The 15,508-nt window shown below is 42.0% G+C and overlaps 1 protein-coding gene across 10 annotated transcripts in view; it reads right to left on the bottom strand.

Annotated features, from left to right (window-relative positions):
- Positions 1 to 15,508, bottom strand: part of LOC137480549 (6-phosphofructo-2-kinase/fructose-2,6-bisphosphatase 4) — a 48,833-nt gene that overhangs the window by 3,618 nt on the left and 29,707 nt on the right. For 7 of the 10 annotated variants that reach the window (XM_068201652.1, XM_068201653.1, XM_068201655.1 and 4 more), the window contains 10 exons: positions 14,853 to 14,927; positions 13,940 to 13,996; positions 13,481 to 13,602; positions 11,601 to 11,808; positions 10,904 to 11,050; positions 10,207 to 10,311; positions 8,435 to 8,564; positions 8,011 to 8,073; positions 4,840 to 4,904; positions 4,326 to 4,403 (listed from right to left, as the gene is read on the bottom strand). In XM_068201652.1, the coding sequence (XP_068057753.1) occupies positions 4,341 to 4,403; positions 4,840 to 4,904; positions 8,011 to 8,073; positions 8,435 to 8,564; positions 10,207 to 10,311; positions 10,904 to 11,050; positions 11,601 to 11,808; positions 13,481 to 13,602; positions 13,940 to 13,996; positions 14,853 to 14,927 (1,035 nt within the window). In that variant the 3' untranslated portion in view covers positions 4,326 to 4,340. Of the gene's footprint in view, positions 1 to 1,439; positions 1,700 to 4,325; positions 4,404 to 4,839; positions 4,905 to 8,010; positions 8,074 to 8,434; positions 8,565 to 10,206; positions 10,312 to 10,903; positions 11,051 to 11,600; positions 11,809 to 13,480; positions 13,603 to 13,939; positions 13,997 to 14,852; positions 14,928 to 15,508 lie in introns of those variants that run through there. The other 3 variants (XM_068201649.1, XM_068201651.1, XM_068201650.1) reach the window with 3 other exon arrangements.

Here is a 15,508-nt window from a genome sequence, read left to right as displayed (position 1 = left end):
GTGGCCTGTGGAGGTGACAGCACTCCAAGCTGTCTCCATGTGGCTCCTCAGTACCTGGCTATGGCCAGCATCCCTGTGATCCCTCAGGATGTCACCTCAGCTGTCAGGTAAGAGCAACCAGACCCACTGTTGTGTGCAAGGGGGTGCAGCAGGCTCAGGTGCTCCTCTGGGCCACCTTTCACAGCAAAGCTCATGCCCAGACCCTGGAGCAATTAAACATGGAAAAGTGACCAACCACTCCTACATCACAGTCATGACAGCAACAGGAAAATGATCCAGGTTCTCCCAGTTTCAGCCCAGGGACAGTGGTTTAACTAAACACCAAGCACCACAGCAGGAGGTTCTCTGGCCAGAAGGTTGTCTGGTTATGGCAAACATTCCCAATTGCAACAAACTTCTGAAGATTTCAGTACCATTTTAGAAGTGCAAATATTTAACTCTTTTTTTTTCCCCCAAAATCCTGGTTTGGGAAAAACATACCACCTGACAAACCTAACAGCTAAAAACTTTCCACAACCTACAGTCCTGCTTACTTTCACAACTTAAAGACCCCCTCGGAAAACAGTTCTGAGGCTCAGTGTTTTTCTGCCTTTCCCTGCCTCAATGCTACCTGCTCCATGGCACAGGCACTTCCCACAGCCTGGTGGTGCCTATGGAACACCATGGCAAAGGCACCACATCTCCCACAGCATGCAGCCTCCTCCCTCCTGCAAGAGGCTTTCCTATCATCCAGTTTGGGATTCATGCCCTGCTGGTTTTAGATCTGTGTCTGCTGGAGCCACTACCCAGCCACAGAATGCTCTGGCTAACTCTGTTTCCCTGTTCTGGAATGGTCAGCACTGCTTATTGGAGCCCACATAAAATCTGGGTACACAGCAGCTGGGGCAGAGCTGTACATGCTGCTCCATCACCCACATCCACACAAAGCAGGAAAAGAGGGAATTTAAAATCCCTTCTCTAGGCAAACCCTAGAACCTGGTTAATGCAGAACAGCTGTTAACAAAAGATGCATATTAAAAACATTTATACACATTCCTGTTCTTTGAATAATTGTCCCGGAACTAAGTGAAAACTTGCTACCCTGCTCCAACAGCATATCCTTAATTAGCACACGTAGAGCACTAGTGCTGTGGATCAGTGGGATTAGGGATTTACAGTAATTATGGGTTGTTATTTTACACTACATGGCAGTCCAATCACTCCCAAGGGCCCTGAAACAGATAATACTGGTGCTCTGCTGGGCAAAACAAATTCTAACCTTCTTATCTCACACAGGATGTTGTGTTTCATGGCTTTCATAAATATACTGCAGCTAACACTAAATAATTGCTGGCTATTACAATAAAGCTTAATGCTGCAGGATATTTAAATTACAGCAATTTACAAAACCAGCATTCCAGTGAGAGCCGATCAAGGTTTGATAACTCATCCACAATAAATTAGCCAGTGCAACAGTTTTATTGTGATTTGATAATTTTTTCAAGTCATGTGCTGTACAAACATTAGGTTTGAATTATGCGTTTGGTTTGGGTGTGGCTATTCTTTTTTTATTTCAAAGTGATTGGAATGATTAGTTTTTGATTTTGAAGTAGCAGGACGAAACAGCACCCAAGTTCGACAGTTGGTCAGGACACAGGATTCACTGGTGAGCAGGGACTGTAACAAGAGCCTCCTCGGTAGGTCTGGAAATGTCTACATTCTGTATAATAATAAAAATACAGAGAACATTTATCATGCAGCAGTAAGACCAACAAAAACCACCAATCAGGTCCCTTCACAACTACACAGCTGGGTTGATTGAGAAGCAGAGATGGTTTCAGCCCCCCACACCCCAAGAATGCAGCAGACTGAGAGCTGGTCACTGCCCCAGAATGAGACAGCAGGGAAATATATTTACAGTAAAAAAAAAGAATAAAAGCTTCTGAAATTTTCTCAGTCCTTTGAGGAGCAGTTAATACAGCTCCATTGCTGACAGCACTACCCAAAGCTCAAGTCAGTCACATTTAGGAGGAAGTCTTTTACAGGCCCAAGTAGGAAACCACCTTCTCATGTGCTTCAGCACATACACATCTTCTCACTGAGAAACTTTCAGTGCCCCACTGAATATCCCACATGCTTCTGTGCCAAGAGGAAGCTTTCAACATGTGCTTGCATTATAGGCAATGTAACACCTCTAACAAAATAAAACACATGTTCTCAGACACCTTAACCATTCAAGGCTGATCACATCAACTAGATCTCACCTGCAGAAAAACAACGATATTCAGTGCAGCACTCAATTATTCAAAACTGAATGAAAATAAGACCCCAGTGCAGCCAAACAGGAATCACATCTGCTATGGCACCACCTCCTGCAAGTCCCAAAGCCTGTGCAATTGGCGTTCTCCCTCCTACCAAGAGAGCAGGCCATGGTAAATGGCTCCGAAGTTCCTTACAAGATCCATTTTAGGCCAAATCATTGCCAATTCTTCAAACTTCACGCTGATGAGATTCATTAGTGCTGCTTGTTCCGCACTGTAGTAAGCCAGCTCACCTTGCACTAACATCTCCCTCCCCTGTGTCCCCTCAATAAAATAGAAAAGGAGATGTGGTATGACTAATCCCCTCTCTGTCATTCACTGACTAAGCCAGAGGTGCAAAGCAGACATTTCACCCCAGCACTTTTGCTGGGTCCCTTCTTTGGGCCAGAAAACAACAGCTAAAGCAACTCCCCTGAATTGTTTTCTGTAAAAGACTATAGACTCCTTCATTGGAAAAGGTCAGAACTTCATCCACTACAATGCTGACAAACACAAGGCTTCATTCTGCTCCAGGCAAATCACCACGGTACTCTGAGGTTCACACATACCACAAACAAACACCCCAGAGCTTTGCCTGCATTTATGCCACGTGAAAACAGACATTTTCAGCCGAGCCAAAAGGAGGGCACTGTTCTGGAGCACAGACTACAAGTGACTGGTGGGTCACAGAACAGCACACTGGGCAATTCTCAATCCAATAGCTTCATTGTTTAACAATGCTGTTATGTGACACTGTATTTAATTAAATGCTTTGACTTCAACAGACTACTTGAAAACTTAATTTTACAGAAGTAATTAACGTTTTCAAAGGTGATTTAAATGAAAGCTTTTGAAATTTTCACAGCCCTCTGAGCAGCAATTAAATGCAGACAGGACCAGCTTAAGTCCTTCATTCAGACCCACTACCTGAACAGTGTAACATCACCCATATTCACCAGGCTGGGTTTCCTTTGGGGCAGAGGGAGAAGAGAATTTGAGGGGTTTTTAGGAAAATGCCACTACTCCTTTTTTTCTTATAAAATTCATTCCCTCAATTTATTTGTGTTCAAATCAGTCTTGTGTCTTTGAGCCCACTGCAATGGAAGCATCTTCCCGATCCTCTATGTGCACCTGAATAGAGCCACCCCACAGCAGTGCCAGCATGGCCACACCACTTGCTAGACATGTGGAAAGTCACTTGGTGATTCAGGCAGAGCTTTCCTCCTTGAAATAAACCCCTTCAGTTAGAGGACTGGCATTTTCAGCAACATTTTAGCAAGCTGTAAATTCAGCATTGATATTTTGATCCACCAAACTAAGGATGTTCATCTACCTTATTTAACACAACCTACTACTCTGAGACACCCTCATGGATTTTTCACTATGCTTCTCCAGCTTTAGGTACTGTGAAAACACAGACTGGATTTCCTAAACATGATAAATCAAACCAAGATACAAAACAGCAAAGCAGAATGACAAAACAGGAAAAGGAGGAGAAAGGAAATAATGCATTGCAGTCGTTGAAGAGATAATGTCCAAAAGTCAGTATTTGCAGAACTTGGAATACCCAGGTCATTAAAACAAAGCTTCTTTGCAGAAGAATTCAAAGAATTCCAGCATGAACTCTGCACAAAAGTGAACCCTCAGTTACAAAAGGCACTTTATGTCCCATGCCTTGTCGAACACACAGATAAAGCATCATTTCTCACTATATTCTTTTTCACTATAAACTGCTGCTCTGAAAGCCACCAAGCACAGCCCTTTTTTCTCACGTTATCAAACTGACTTCCAATTCAGCAGTAGGCACTGCTCCTAACCTCAGCACGGAATCAGTGCCATGCCTGGTGGCATGAGCCTGAGGATCTGCTAGGGAACCAGAGAGCTTTAACCATGACACGTTTCACACAACTTTGATGATAAAGCAAAGGAAGAGCTTGGCACAAGCAGCAGAACGAGCCTGAGCTCAGGTGGACACTGAGGAGCACAGAGAGCCTGACGCAGGCAGGGCACAGAGCTGCCGTGGGCTGACATCTTCTCTGCACTTACATTTCACAAACATGCTCAATTTCCTTCCCCCGGATGTCCTGCTGTTTCCCGTGATCTAGTCTTCCTCTCCAGCTTTGGCTTAAAACACAGGTGACATCATCAATTCCTCTTTTTCATACAGCAATGACAGCAGGGATGAAAAAGCTGATGATTTCTCTCCCCAGAATAGGTGTGGCATTCATAACACAACTGTGTTCAAAACACACCTACTTCTGCTGAGTGACAAAGCCTGGCAGAACTTTATACAGTTTTTAGCCTGACACTACATCTTCAAATTTGCATTTCTCAAAGACAAACCATTCCAGCTAGAACTCACATATAAGATAAATTCAGTCAATGAAAGATTTGCTCCCCCCACACAGTAAACCAGTAGCAAAATATGTAAAATGTAATAAAATATGTAAAACAAAATACACTCAGCTGAGTTATCAAATCAATTCTAGCCACAAGGACAATGGAGATCAGCTCAGAACGTACATTACATCAAGTTCTTCAATTTGAAAAATATTCTTACCTCAGGTTTATCTCTGTGTGTGTTTACAGCTTCGACATTCAGAAATATAGATTCTACTTTACATCCTGTTGATAGAAAACACATTTTTAGACACATCTGCTTTGAAAGTGAAGTTATAATAAAGATACAATCTAATTTTGAGATGGTGAAGGTTAATCCCTTTCCCCTTCTGATTTATACCAGAATTTCCTGAATTCTGAAGAGCTAAAGCTACTGAAATTAATTTGTTCCCCCTGGATGAATCTTACTGTCAATCTGATAATCAATCTCCTCAGCTTAGCTTTATCATTTTCTTTGAAAAAAAAATCTTTTTTTTAAATATACATGAACATTCAGTAAGAAAGTTTGTATTTGTAACTTTGTATTTTAAACATCCAGGACTTTTGTACTACAGTAAAATTCTAAGAAGATAAATGCTGCTCTCATTCCTTGAACATAAAAACAACTACAAAAAGGTACAGTGTGTTGTCAGCAACCCCCATTCCTCTATATGTGCAAAATGGTTTTAACCTCAAGCTAACAGAACTTCAAAGCTGACTCCTGAAAATGAACTTCTGCTTTACGTTCAGAAATTCAAAACGCTAGTGAGGCAAGAAAAATTAAAACAGTGAGAAGAAACAACTAGGTAGTATAAATAATAAAGTAGTATAAACTGATCCACTTAGAGAATGGTATAATTACTCCATACACCATGGCTACAGCACTTCAAGCAATCTCTGATTGCCAAATCCTGGCTTATCTCAGACAAACATGACTTTTATAAGCTACCACTACTCTACAGAACATCATTAATAGTCACTTCCTCTGACACACCAGAGTCCATGCTCTATCACAAGCAGGTTTCCAGATTTTTCTCCTCATTTATTCCCTGAAGTTGTAACACATTCCATGGAGTTGCTACATTACATAAAAAAGGGGATTTCCTTAGAAAGACACTGCACTTTAAAAAAAATAAAAATAAATTAGTAAGGCCAGTATTTGCCTTCCCTTTGGGAAGCCTGTCCTTTTAAAGCCCATTTGTCAGGAAGACTGTGAGCAAACACTGCGGGAAGGACAGAACTCAGAGAAACAGGGAACCATAAAACAGATTTTAATGAGGAAAAGCACATCATCTCCCACTGAAGCAGGATCCTTACTCATCCTTCTGTCCACAGACCCACTGTGACCCCTGAGACCAAGCCAAAACAAGCTCTGAGCCCAGCTGCTGGCCATGCCCCAGGGCTGTTACACAGCAGACACTTCAGAGCCCTCTCAGTCCTTGCCACAAGCTGAGTTTAAGATCCAAAGAGAGCATCGTGTGGAAAGCTTTAAACACAAACCAAAGGGACATGCCTTGCTCCACAGCAATTACCACCTGCATACTCCCAGCTCATTTTTAATTACTGATGAGCAAGTTCATACCTACAGCAAGCTGCAGTTTCTCTTTCCATAGACCACCACTGCCCTGGACTGCTGGGTAAAGGTCTCATCCACCCTGATCCAGCTGTCAGGCTGTAACAGATGTTCCTCCACTGCAGATCAGACTCTTACAGCGGCAATGATGGTCCTCTCCAACACCAGGAAGAGCAAAGCCCCAGGAGAGGCATTTGCCCAGAACAGGCTTAGCTGGGAGGTATCAAACACACCAGGTCTGATGCTGCATCCTGCCTGGCTGGAGCCAAGTGACACAGCAGCTTGGAGCAGTGCCATCGATCAGTACTGCAGAAACCATTTACACAGTCCTTGTGTCTCCAGATGGCTGAATTCCATACAGTAGGTTGGCTGAAATGTGCTCAACAGACATACATGTCAAACACCTTAAAAAAGGACAATGGCACTGCTTTTCCTCTAGTCAGAAGGGCAAGGACAGTATTTTGTACCACTTTGTTTCCTTCCTCTCTTAGTGAGTGAGCAAACACTGCAAACATCCACACCCTCCTAAAATTTATGAACAGTCATCCAACTTCCCTCCCCCCACAAAGAAGAAAGAAAACCAGCAACAACAACAAAATAAAAAAAATCACCAGAGAACCCCCAAAAAACCAAAGAGAACCCCAGAACAAAGCCTTGCTGTGGAAAACAGGCATAGACTAGCAGGTCAGAAGAATCCAGTTTTAAAAAGCCCAAGTTTTAACTGCAGTGAATCTTTCTTTCCAAAACCCCAGCTTGTCATGCAAGGCAGGGAACACCAGATGTCACCACAGCACAGGCTGTCGTTCCTGTTAGAGGAAACTGCAACCAAATGACAAAAATCTTCTCACAGAGATTTCCCAGTGTAGCAGCTACTTTGTTTCATAATATGCTTTGTTTCAACTTCATTTGAAACTTAACAAAAAACAAAGTACAGATCCGGACCGCTATTTTTCAGAGCTGATAATCAAAAGACAGCTTCCAATTTAATGACTGAACCAACATTTTCGGGCAATACATTTTTCCTAATAAGCCATGCAGATAATTCTCTGTCTGAGATGATCTTCTGAAGTGGGGTATCAGCAGATACAACTCAGCCATAAACGAACAGAAATGAACAGAAGGCACACACTAAGCTGAGTAGGTAACACACACAAAACTCCATCAGCAAAGAGCCTAAAGCCCAAGGAGGACACCCTCAGCCCACACTGCCCAGAGAAAGCCTCTGAGCCAAGCACCAGGAACAGCTGCTGACAAACAAATGCCAGCACCAACAAACAAGTTGAGTTCATGGGGTACTCTCAAAATCCATGGAAAAAAATAGTTCAGGAAAAGAGAACAAAGTTATTTAAGGCTAAGGGAACATATTTGGCAAGATGATAAACCTATAGAAATGCAATTTTGCCTATCTTCTGAAAAGCAATACCCTCCAATACATCAAAAAAAACCCTCAGATCTTGCTGCAGCAGACATGTAATGCATGGGTTTGCCAGAAGAATTAGTGAAATAGAGTATGAACTGAGCACAAAACTGTCCCCCCCAGCAGTTACAGCCACTGGTGGTTTCAGGCCTTCAGCAACACATGTGTTTCCTGGCACAAGGCAAAGCAAGGGTAATCCAGAGGATTCATTTATTCCAGCAAAGCTCAGCAGGCATACGTGCGATGTCAAACCTGACTACTTTAAAGCAACATAAAGTGTGTTTTAAACACTCCACCACCTTTCCTGATGACAGAGACAGTATAGCCAGACTTACATAATAAATATTCATAATTGCACATACCATAAGCCACCGGGGTTAGCTTTAAGACAGTATGCAGTGGGCACTTCAGGTAGGGCAGTTGTTCTGAAAAATCAAACCACAAATTGCACATGAAATACAGGTCACAACTGACTTTTCTGTTATGTTTCAGGTCAACTACTTGAATGACTTTTTACCTAACAGGATATCTCTTTTCCCAGCGTGCAACAGGGATGCTAATCAGAGTAAAAAACAACTATCACAGTATTTCAGGTGAGGAGCAGCTCAATAACATCAACTACCGGGTTTCATGTGCGGCTCAAATACAAAAAAATACTCTTGGGTACTTTGCCTAGCAAAACCAGCCTCTGATGATACAGCAAATCGTTAGAATTTACTGTTTGGAACCTTAAGCAGTAAATTTTCTAAAAAACAGACTGTTTGTAACGTATCAAGGAAGACTTACCTGCGGGCTTGTCAAGGAAATATGCGAGCAAACAGCGCATGACAGCTTGGTGACAAATGACAAGCACATTTTCCTGCCTTTCAAGTTCCATAATTACTGGCTCCAGCCTCTGAACAAGATCTTCATAGGACTGGGTGGGGAGGAGAAACACATTAAAAAGGGAAAACTCTTTGAACAGTATATGTACACAGAGAGGATCTTACTTTCATATTAGTCGTCTTCTAAATGTTATTTAGTGCACAGACAAATACTGCAGTAATAATTTTCATTCAACTGAGAACACAGTTCAGACCTAAGCATATACGTAACACATTTTATTATACACATAACAAAACAAATCTCCCTCATGGAAAAGCTTTCTTAAATTAGCCACTTTGATCAAGGATTTCCATGAAATCCCCAGGATTTAATTCACATCTGCAAATAGGAGTCTTGCACATTATTTTCCATAGCTCATCTTCAAAAGCATCTCTTTTCCAAGGCCAAATCTAGGAAGCTCAGCCAACAATCAGCATGCAAAGAGTTCACAAAGCCTGACTTGTTCAGGCTGCCCTTTCACAACAAGCTGTGGGCATGCTGGACTGGCCTGGTGACAGCAGCCACCATCCCACCAAGAGCCAGCACAAGGACTTGCTGGTGACCTGTCCCACCTCATCTTGCACAGGGAATTGCTGCTGCAGGGGAACAGCAGGGCTCCTGCATGGGCACAAGTGAACTGAACTTCACATGCATGGTAAAGACTCTGCTTCCAAAATGTGCCAGGTACTTCCAAAATGCGTCACGTATGTCCAAGATGTGTCATGTACCACGCATGGACAGCTCAGCACACTGCCCAGCAGGGCAGGTACCAAGCACAGCAGAAAACCTCCACCTTGGTCCCCAAGCAGGACCAAGTGGCACTGCTGACTGAGCCCTGGACAACAGAAAGCCCCCAGCCCCGTGAGAGCTGTCCAAACCCCTCACACCAGGAACAAAACTGCCTTGGATAAATGAGACCAACTCATCCCCACAAGGCACAGAGGGAGTTTGACATGCCAGTCACCATCCCCAGGACTGCACTGGCTTGAAAAACAATCACTCCTTGTTCAAATGCATGAGGAGAACTTGCAGCTTAATGACTGCCTCATTAGCAGGACCGGGGTCACACTGCCAGGGACACTGCTCTGGTCAGTGATTGCTCTTGAGGAAGAAGGCAGAGCTCTGCTTCCTCACAGCTCAAGCAGGAGCAGCTGGGCCAATCCCTCCTCCCAGACCCTCAGCCGCCAGTGATGGCCCCGTGACCACCGGGCCATCACTGCACTGTACGAGGGCTGCTTTAGAAAAACCATCAGCAAATCTTCCCAGAGACAAGGAGTTCAACAACATGGCTGGAGATCTGCCCAGCATTTCAGCCAGAGCTGCCTGCACAACAGCCACCACCAAGAGCAGGGATGAATAGAAACAGGCGTCTTAGCAGCATGTTTGCATATGCAACAGCTGAAGCCCTGCAATAATTCCTCCTGCTTTATCACTGCAGGACCAGCACAGGAACGATGATGCCCACAAGATCAAAGCTCTCCATTGTTTTTCTAAATGTATGGTTTTATTTTTCAAGGCCTGAATCAATATAAGTGGTCTGGGCTCAATCTTTGCAAGATCCTAATGTGCTTTTCCACAGAGAAAGGAACAACCTTTTCATTAACTTAAAAATTTATTTTTCCTTCCTAAAGCCAGCACGCATGTATGCAAGAAGACAAGAAGCGCTTCAACTTGAGAGATTAAAAATAGCATACCTCTCCTTTAGGGTATCTGTATCTGTATTTGTCTTGGTCTCTCAGTGCAAATTCCAGAGGATAATTTTCCTGTATTTCTTCGTATGTCATTTCTTCACACACTCCCTGTCGGTAAGGAAAATAATTAAAAACCATGTATTCCCAATAATGCAAAAAGCAGGTATCAGTCTTAAACAAAACCATACACAAATAACCTTTAGCAGTTTTATTTTGCTACTCTGACACTTAAAATTGTCACACATGATAAACAGGGCACTCAGCTTGACTCAGAGGTGGTTAGCAGGAATCACTACATCCCCGTACGGGTGAAGTTACATCTATGGACAAGGCAAGGCCATGTTTTATCTATTGCACCTCCTATTGTATCTTACAGCTGCAGCTGGAAATTGCCAGCTAGCAAAACTCCCCCACCAAAAACTTCTTTCCAAGCCAAACTAACCAAAACTTCATTACATCATTGCTTCTACAGAGGAATGTTTTACTGGGAAAGACAAGAGAACAATTTAACAATGGCAAAATTCAATGACATGTTTAGTCTTGTTTAATGTTTGTTAAGTAATGACAATTATTTCCAGCCTCTAGAAGCAGCTTCAATGACTTTCTATCCCATAAAAGACATATTATTAAAAAACTAGGTACTTTCTTCACCCCTAACAATCAAAGCAACTTATTAGGCATTTAAAAGAGAAGAACTTACTGCATCTATCTCATTCAAAACCTTCCACTGTTCATAAGGCACTCCCAAGGCTTCAGCAGTCTGAATTGTCCTTTTCATCTGGCTGGTCCAAACTTTCAGATCTTTGATATTTTGCTCATTAATAAACTGTGCCAAGCTTTTGGCAAACTGGAAGAAAAACCAAGAAACACTGGATGAGGGCTCAGAGCCAACACACGGCTTTCAGTTTAGAATACATGGGTTCCAGCCTCTGTAAGCTCACTGTATCTTTTCCAAAAGACTGTCAAAGCTTTTGCTTAGAAATACAACCTACTCCATTATCCAAGAGGGATGGGAGAAAGAAAAAAAGTACAAGGAAAAATATTTGTATTTTTAGCAGTTCCTAGCTTTCCTTCCACTAATTTTCCTTTCAGCTTTAAGCTGTGTACACTTTCCCAATTACCCAACTAGTCAGGATTTCACAGAAATATAGTTAAAAAATAAAGCCCTTTTGCCAACCGCTTTGTGGTGTGGGATAAAAAGGAATTTCAGCCAACAGAAAGACAAACAGATAAAAGAGGACAAACCACAACACACAAAGTGCCCATCCTGTTTCCACTACCCAAACACGCAACTAAAAAAGTCCTTTAAACTCACTAAGAGGGAAAGGCTGCAGAGGAGGAAAGCTGCAAGTGCCCAGCACAAACACACACAGCTACACCTGGCTGGAGGTACGTACTTCCTTCCCCCTGACAGACAGCCCGGGATCTCCTCCTATTCTCCCCTTCAGATTGAGCTCGCTCTCTCCGTGGCGGCAGAGGTAGATTGACCGAGGAGTCACATGGATATTCATGAGGTAGTAGACAATCCGGCTCTGGATGTGATCCATCACTCTGTTCACCAGGTAACTCCTTCCGACATCCATAATTTTAATGTAAGAAAGATCCCTTTTGTGAGCAAGTTTAAAAAACAAAAAGTAAGGTTCCACATTGTTGCTATTAGCACGTATCACAATCTTTCCACCCTCTCTGTCGTTATAAAACAAAGGGGCGACAAACCAAAGAAATGAAAAAAATCCTCAATTAGCCAAGGAATATGCATTAGTCCTAAGAAGCAACACAGTATTCCAAAGGTACAGGATGAACTCTATTCCTTTCATATGGAGCTGCTCACATCGCTCTCTTTTCTGCCTCTTTTACTTGCACTTCATCCAAATCCAGATCCTACTCTTGGAAAAATACAGCCCACACACTGAAAGGGAGATTCAGTGGAGTCACTTAAGTTACCACAGCTGAATAAGATATACAGCTATTTTACAATACCATTTGGGGTTTTTTCCCCAGGTTACAAACACTTCCCATCACCAAGTGTTTGTCTGATTGCACCCAGGGGCCAAAAGGAATGGTCACTAATTACTCATCTCATTTAATACCTCCAGAAAAAGTAGGGCACCAGAAGAGCCTAAGAATAATCTGAAGCAAGACATTTTCTCAACTGCACTGTGAGCAGCCCTTTGTTAACTGTACAGTAATCTACCCCACCACTACCTTCTCTCAGCAGACAGCTTATAATTTCAATTTTCACTGCTTATCCTTTATCATCTGAGCTATAATTCTAGAGCAGCCTCTCGTTCGCACAAGGAAAGATGTCTCATAAGCTGAAAATAACCACTATTGGTTTCCAGCTATGAGTCTGAGACACCACACTGCAATAAAACAAGAGAACTGGTAATAAAACCAAACAGAGGTAGTGAGAAACAGGCATCAGCACCCTCATTCCTGCCCGTGTTCCTTGGAGTTAATCATTACTATTCCAGCCAGGCACAGCCATCAGGTCCATCACGGGAATTACACGCATGAACTGAGCCGATTGAACCGGCTTCACGCTGCTCACGCTCAATTACATCAAAATGCAGCTCAGCCTTCTCTGCAGCTCTGGCCTGGAACAAACCAGGAGCACCTGGGATGGCTGCAGCTCCAAATCCTACACTGAAATCCTGGGCTGTAGCAAGAAGGAACGGGCTCCTCCTCACATGATTCATCCCTACCTCATTTTCAAGAGTTCAAAGTTAATAAAAACCAGAAGAATGCTTTGGGGTGAGGATAAATAATGTAGCTAAGATAGTTTCTCAGAGCCCTGCACCTGCAGGAAAATTTTGCAAGTACAAAGAAATTAATTCAGAAGTCACATTTTTAAGACTGATGTGTTCATAATTAATCTTAACCATGCCAACCAATTAAGTTATGCTTACAAATCACTCATGTCTCCTCTACGTACCAAAAAAACAAGTACCAATCAACCACTGTAGAAAGTCTGGAATAATTGCTAAATGCTGGTTCTATCCCAGAAGAATAAATACCATTCTCCAAGTGGGAAAATCAAAAAGAATATTGTCCCAGACTAGACTCACTAGCCAATTTTCCTCAAACAAGGAAGTTTCCATGCTACATCCCCAGAGTCACCAGTCTCTAATTTGCCAAAGGAGAGAGAGATGAAACCACTAAAATAATGACTTCAAAGCCCTAATCCCCAATACAACAGGATGCCCCAACCCTTAAAATAATGTTTTAGTAATATTGTGATCATCAGGTGTAATAAGAGTGTTGTTTCATCACTTACTTGTCCAGAGTTTCATCTAAGGTCTCATAGGAGTTCTTGTAGCACTCTATTCTTTTCATGAAGTCTTCTGTTGCTTCATCATTGCTACAATCAACATAGTCAGGACTACCCAGCTTCACTTGCTGTTTAAAATAAAACCAGGAGAACAGTATTTAAGTTTCCTTCCCTTCTACATGGATGTTTAAAGAAATAGGGAATGGGAGAACACAACAAAAAGTTTTGTCTGCAACTTCATTAAAATACATGTAAAGCAAAAAAAACAACACCCTAATCTCCAGAGAATTAAACTTCTGTGCTAGTAACATTCACAGGGACAGGGGAAAAATAATTTTTTTTCTATTAATGAGACCTAAAATGGGATTTTTGCTATTGGAAGTTCTTATAATGTACTTCTAAAAATACTAAGCTACTTTAAACCTCCCAATGTCAAGCTGTTAAAGCAAACTTTCCTCTACTCACCACAATGTTTGCAGCAATGACCTCTGGATCGACACATACAGACTCCACAAAAAAAGTCTTCAGTCCAAACGGGAGGACAAAGGAACAGAAGGGAGGAAGAAGGAAGATGCATGAAAACACCTCTGGATACTAACACACATGAGCAGCATGTCACCCATTTCCATGCCAAGGCCTTTTTCCCTCCATTTACTCAGAAAGCTTCACCAGACCCTCTCATCAGAAATTCCTGGCTCCCCATTCCATGACACATCATGCTCTGTGCTCTTTTCCCCAACAATGCTTGGAAGTGGAAAATTCTTGCCATAGAAAAAACGTAGGATGGAAGAGGAATAAACAAGTGCAGAGGATGCTAGTCCAGCCCCACAAACAGTAACTAACATTTCTGAAATAACATTTTAGAAGCCTCCCAGCTAATGGAGTAGCCTCACTTATAAAGAGGCTTGTGTTCTGCTGTGTCAAAGGCTTACAGAAATTAAGTTTAAAGGAAATGAAAGATGACTGGAGAACAGTTAAATGTAAAACCAGAAGGCAGAAAACCACTGAGTTTTTGGTTTGTACAGAACTAATACAGGACCCCCTTCATGTTCCTGCAGCAAAGACCTGAACTGCATGAAGAACCATACTTTAAATGCTTTTTCTGACACTGCATCCATGACCACAGGTCCAGGAAGACAAAACTGAAGCTGTAGCAGAAAATAGTTTAGCTCCAAACAGTACAAACGCTAAAGATGAGAAAAATAAGGACTGAATGACTTCTAATCACAAACAATGCTTAGGAACACAAAACATTATTGATTAAACATCCAAGAAGAATGTGGCTTGTGCTAGTGCACTTAAGAGTACAGGTAAGGGTAAAACTACCACTGGCTTACCTGGCCATGCAATAGCTCAGAACTTCTTTGCTTTGACTCACCTTATATCCATTTTCTTCACCAAATTTATAAATAGTTTCTCTTCGTTCTCGAGTTGTGTTTGTAGCATCAAAGACCTAGGAACAATTAAAGGGAGAGAGAAAAAGGAATTTAAAAAGCAGCACAGCCTGTGGAAAGCACTGTGTTAGTTGTTAAAGTCCCTCAGTGTGAAGGAAAGCAATGGAAACACTTTCCCTTCCCTCTACCCCACTATCTCAACATGCTCAACAAGAAAACAAAAGACATTACTACTTTACACATATTATTCTCTAAATACAAAAATTTAGTAATATTTTGAAAGTAATTCTAGCAGAACTCTGGATTTGGAAAAGAAAATCAGAATTTAAGCCTAGCAAACAGTGCAGGAGAGAATCTTCCTCCTTGCTCATTATCAGCATTAAATATTAATGCTTAAGTTTTAGTAAACTTACACTACAAAAAAACAATGCTGCAGTTCAATGGGCTGTTCAAAATGCAAGGGTAAAATTTGCAAGACTTGTAAATCCTGCCCATGAATAACACCATCAATGCAGCCATTTTGGTAGGAATTCAGTTTAGCTCTGAACACAGTGTTTTACTAAAATCTGAAGTTTGCCAAAGCATAACATTTACCTCATATATCCAGCAGAACTCACAGTTCATGGTTTTCCCTGATTAG

The sequence above is a fragment of the Anomalospiza imberbis genome, chromosome 11, assembly GCF_031753505.1.
Source record: "Anomalospiza imberbis isolate Cuckoo-Finch-1a 21T00152 chromosome 11, ASM3175350v1, whole genome shotgun sequence".
Taxonomy (NCBI): Eukaryota; Metazoa; Chordata; class Aves; order Passeriformes; family Viduidae; genus Anomalospiza; species Anomalospiza imberbis.
The sequence above is the reverse complement of the archived record's forward strand: the minus strand, read 5'-3'. Positions and strand labels throughout refer to the sequence as shown.